The sequence below is a fragment of the Bison bison genome, unplaced genomic scaffold (genome assembly GCF_000754665.1).
Source record: "Bison bison bison isolate TAMUID 2011002044 unplaced genomic scaffold, Bison_UMD1.0 scf7180017864390, whole genome shotgun sequence".
NCBI lineage: Eukaryota > Metazoa > Chordata > Mammalia > Artiodactyla > Bovidae > Bison > Bison bison.
This window is the reverse complement of record NW_011494962.1, coordinates 1,392,049-1,396,554: the sequence shown is the minus strand read 5'-3', so window position 1 is coordinate 1,396,554 and position 4,506 is coordinate 1,392,049. Positions and strand designations below refer to the sequence as shown.

Here is a 4,506-nt window from a genome sequence, read left to right as displayed (position 1 = left end):
AGGTTATTGATATTTCTCCCAGCAATCTTGATTCCAGCTTGTGCTTCTTCCAGCCCAGCGTTTCTCATGATGTACTCTGCATAGAAGTTAAATAAGCAGGGTGACAATATACAGCCTTGATGTACTCCTTTTCCTATTTGGAACCAGTCTGTTGTTCCATGTCCAGTTCTAACTGTTACTCCCTGACCTGCATACAGATTTCTCAAGAGGCAGGTCAGGTGGTCTGGTATTCCCATTTCTTTCAGGATTTTCCACAGTTTATTGTGAACCATACAGTCAAAGGCTTTGGCATAGTCAATAAAGCAGAAATAGATGTTTTTCTGGAACTCTCTTGCTTTTTCCATGATCCAGCGGATGTTGGCAATTTGATCTCTGGTTCCTCTGCCTTTCTAAAACCAGCTTGGCCATCTGGAAGCTCATGGTTCACATATTGCTGAAGCCTGGCTTGGAGAATTTTGAGCATTACTTTACTAGCGTGTGAGATGAGTGCAATTGTGCGGTAGTTTGAGCATTTTTTGGCATTACCTTTCTTTGGGATTGGAATGGAAACTGACCTTTTCCAGTCTTGTGGCCACTGCTGAGTTGTCCAAATTTGCTGGCGTATTGAGTGCAGCACTTTCACAGCATCATCTTTTAGGATTTGAAATAGCTCAACTGGAATTCCATCACCTCCACTAGCCATCCAAGATGGGCAGGTTATGGTGGATGGTTGCTTAACAACTTAAAAATTATCAATATGGATATTAATGAATTTTATAGACATAAATAGAGGGTAGCTGGAAATGTAGGGTTTCAGTGACTAGTTGCTGTTGTTGTTGTTTTAGTAGCTAGGTTGTTGTGACTCTGAGATCCTATAGCTGACACTGTAGCCCTCCAGGCTCCTCTGTCTGTGGGATTTCCCAGGCAAGAATACTGGAGTGACTTGCCATTTCCCCCTCCAAGGGATCTACCCAATCCACATATCAAACCAGTGTCTCCTGCATTGACAGGCAGATTGTTTATTGCTTAACCACCAGGGAAGCCCTCGATGACTAGTTCCATGGTCTAAATCAAATATCTTCACTGTTTATCTAGATTTCGTCACTGTCTAGCAAAGCCCATTTCATATTACAAATAATACACCATTAAGAAACAATCTGAAAATGAATTGGGTTGGACTCAGTGTGCTATGTTTTTCCCCATTTTTCATGATGTAATTTTCTATGATAATTTTTAAGATTATATACATGCCCCCCCGACAGATACTATTAATAAATAAACTAAAAAAGTCTTAACAACTACAAGTGGCAGAGATGGGCTGAAAACTAGGTCACCTACTTCTGAATTTGGTCCTTTTTACACTACACTAGTATTTAGAGTGCCTTTTATTTGCTGTAATAAAGATTTGTTCCAAATTTGCAGTTAATCACATGAGATGCACTCTTTTATATTTCTGCACATTTGCACATACTATATCCTTTATCTGGATTATCTGTAGTTCCACTCTTCATCTGGTTAAATCCTAATCATTAATTTATTTTATTTTTAGTTGCTTGGTAGCTCAGTCAGTATGGAATCTGCCTGCAATGCAGGAGACCAGGGTTTGATCCCCAGGTCAGGAAGATGCCCTGGAGAAGGAAATAGCAACCCACTCCAGTATTCTTGCCTGGAAAATCCTATGGTGGGCTACAGTTCATGGGGTCGGAAGAGTTGGACATGATTTATCGACTAAACCACCACCACCATAGTTGCTTTACAATGTGCTGTTAGTTTCTAATGTACAAAGAAGTCAATCAGCAACATATATACATAAATCTCACATAAACACAAATTCCCTCCTTTTTGGATTTCTTTTCCATTTAGGTCACCACAGAGCATTGAGTAGGGTTCCCTGTGCTATACAAAAGGTTCTTATTAGTTACATATTTTATACATAGTAGGAATAGTGTATATATGTCAGTCCCAACCTCCCCATTCACCCCACCCAGCCCCCTTTCCCCTTTGGTGTCCATATGTTCGTTCTCTACGTCTGTGTCTCTATTTCTACTTTGTAAATAAGATCATCTTTACCAATTTTTCAGATTCCATATACGTGTGTTCAGTTCAGTTCAGTTCAGTCGCTCAGTTGTGTCCGACTCTTTGTGACCCCATGAATCACAGCACGCCAGGCCTCTCTGTCCATCACCAATTCCCGGAGTTCACTCAAACTCACGTCCATCCAGTCAGTGATGCCATCCAGCCATCTCACCCTCTGTTATCCCCTTCTCCTCCTGCACCCAATCCCTTTCAGCATCAGAGTCTTTTCCAATGAGTCAACTCTTCACAGGAGGTGGCCAAAGTACTGGAGTTTCAGCTTTAGCATCATTCCCTCCAAAGAAATCTCAGGGCTGATCTCCTTCAGAATGGACTGGTTGGATCTCCTTGCAGTCCAAGGGACTCTCAAGAGTCTTCTCCAACACCACAGTTCAAAAGCATCAATTCTTCAGCGCTTAGCTTTCTTCACAGTCCAACTCTCACATCCATGCATGACCACAGGAAAAACCATAGCCTTGACTAGATGAACCTTTGTTGGCAAAGTAATGTCTCTGCTTTTCAATATGCTATCTAGGTTGGTCATAACTTTTCTTCCAAGGAGTAAGCATCTTTGAATTTCATGGCTGCAGTCATCATCTGTAGTGATTTTGGAGCCCCCCAAAATAAAGTCTGACACGGTTTCCACTGTTTCCCCATCTATTTCCCATGAAGTGATGGGACCAGATGCCATGATCTTCATTTTCTGAATGTTGAGTTTTTAGCCAACTTTCTCACTCTCCTCTTTCACCTTCATGTACAATATACGTGTTGTTTTTCTTTCTGACTTTCTTCATTCTGTATGACAGTCTCTAGGTCTATTCATGTCTCTGCAAATGACCTGATTTCATTCTTTTTTATAGCTGAGTAATATTCTATGGAATATATGTACTGTATCTTGTTTATACATTTCTCTGTTAATGGACATTTAGGTTATTTCCACATCCTGCCTACTGTAAATAATGCTGCAATGAACATTGGGTGCATGCATCTTTTTGAATTATGTTTTTTTTGGGGTCACTAATTTATGAGATAAGTATATCAGTTATTTATTTGTGCGTGCATTGATTTAATCATTCATAAAGTATGCATCACATTCTATGCAGGGATTCAGTCAGCTAAAATCTTCCCACATCAAAACTGTGTTTCTTGGCAAACTCTTTCCCCCTTGTCTGAGTTAGAAGCCACTCTTCTGTGCCAAATAAGTGCATCTTTCCCTCTCTTTGTGTAAACTCCTTGAGGACAGAAATAGATTTACTCTGTATCTACATTCCAGAATCTTGGTAATATGATAATATTTTAGAAATGTTTGTTAAGTGAATAAATAGAGAGATAACTAAACATATAACTCCCTTCTTGTCTATAGTAGTATATCTACTGGAAATATGATTTATGTCTGAATATTAGACTCAATTTTTATTTTTCCCCTCTTTAACAGAAATCTGTTGAATTCAAAAATAAACAACAACTGTGCATATGTCACAGCAACCAAAGTAGCTGCCACAGTGTGCACCAGGCAGTTTTTCTTTATTTGTGAGAAGAATTATGCTAGTGTTGATCTCAAACTATCAGAAGATAAATGAAGTAGTCGACATTCTGGTGCATCCTTCTGTTACCTGCAAGATGCAAGTAAATGTTGTGTTCCTGACACTGGTCTGTTTGTTAATTGCATATGTAAGATAACTTGTAAATTTGATATAGATGCTTTAAATGTTGGAGATTCATTTGCATGGGGAGGGGGGTTGACAAGCACCTTCTTTGACTTGATTTCAAGTGGAATTAATTTTGATGGAAAGATGAAGATTTAACTCAGAAACTATTAGTAATATTCTTTTCCCCTCTATTTTGTCTGAATTTTCCTGCAACATATGGTATCCCTCATATATATTGTGAAGAAATAGGCCATACACAGAGCTATTTTTTAACTGATGTTCAGGAAATCAAGATGAAACATGATATGACTATGTACATCCATTTTTATTTTTCTGAGAAGTATATTTGTACTTTCAGAGAGGATGAGTTATTTCTGCACTTCCACTTTATCACTTTTAAAATTGAAGATTTTTACAATTAATGTAAGAATTCATAGTTGAAAAATAAAAAATATATATATAAAAAAATAGAAGCACGTTGAATAAAAACTGATTCCATAATCCTTTCTCCTGATTTTTTGCCTTTCCAGTTACACTGTTAACATTTGGATTCTATCTTTCCAGACAGTTTGGCTAACGTTTTGCTGTAGATACTGTTGCATGAAACTTTATTACATATACATCTCCGTGAATGTATTTGAATATTCTATAAAGTAGAAATAGAGAAGAAAAACTTCCATGTCAAATAGTATGCATCTTATAAATCCTTAAGTATAGATACTTTCTGCAAAAGCTTTTAATTAGTAGCCACATATACAATACATGTATACATTTCTTCAAACCCTTACTAATATATTACATTATC

The 4,506-nt window shown here is 37.7% G+C and overlaps 1 protein-coding gene across 1 annotated transcript in view; it reads left to right on the top strand.

Annotated features, from left to right (window-relative positions):
* LOC105002148 (C-type lectin domain family 7 member A-like) overlaps nt 1-4,174 on the top strand; it is a 55,775-nt gene extending 51,601 nt beyond the window's left edge. Inside the window, exon 9 of the mRNA XM_010858665.1 lies at nt 3,488-4,174. Coding sequence (XP_010856967.1) covers nt 3,488-3,632 — 145 coding nt within the window. The 3' untranslated portion in view covers nt 3,633-4,174. The remainder of the gene's footprint in view (nt 1-3,487) is intronic.
* Nucleotides 4,175-4,506: the final 332 nt, after the last annotated feature.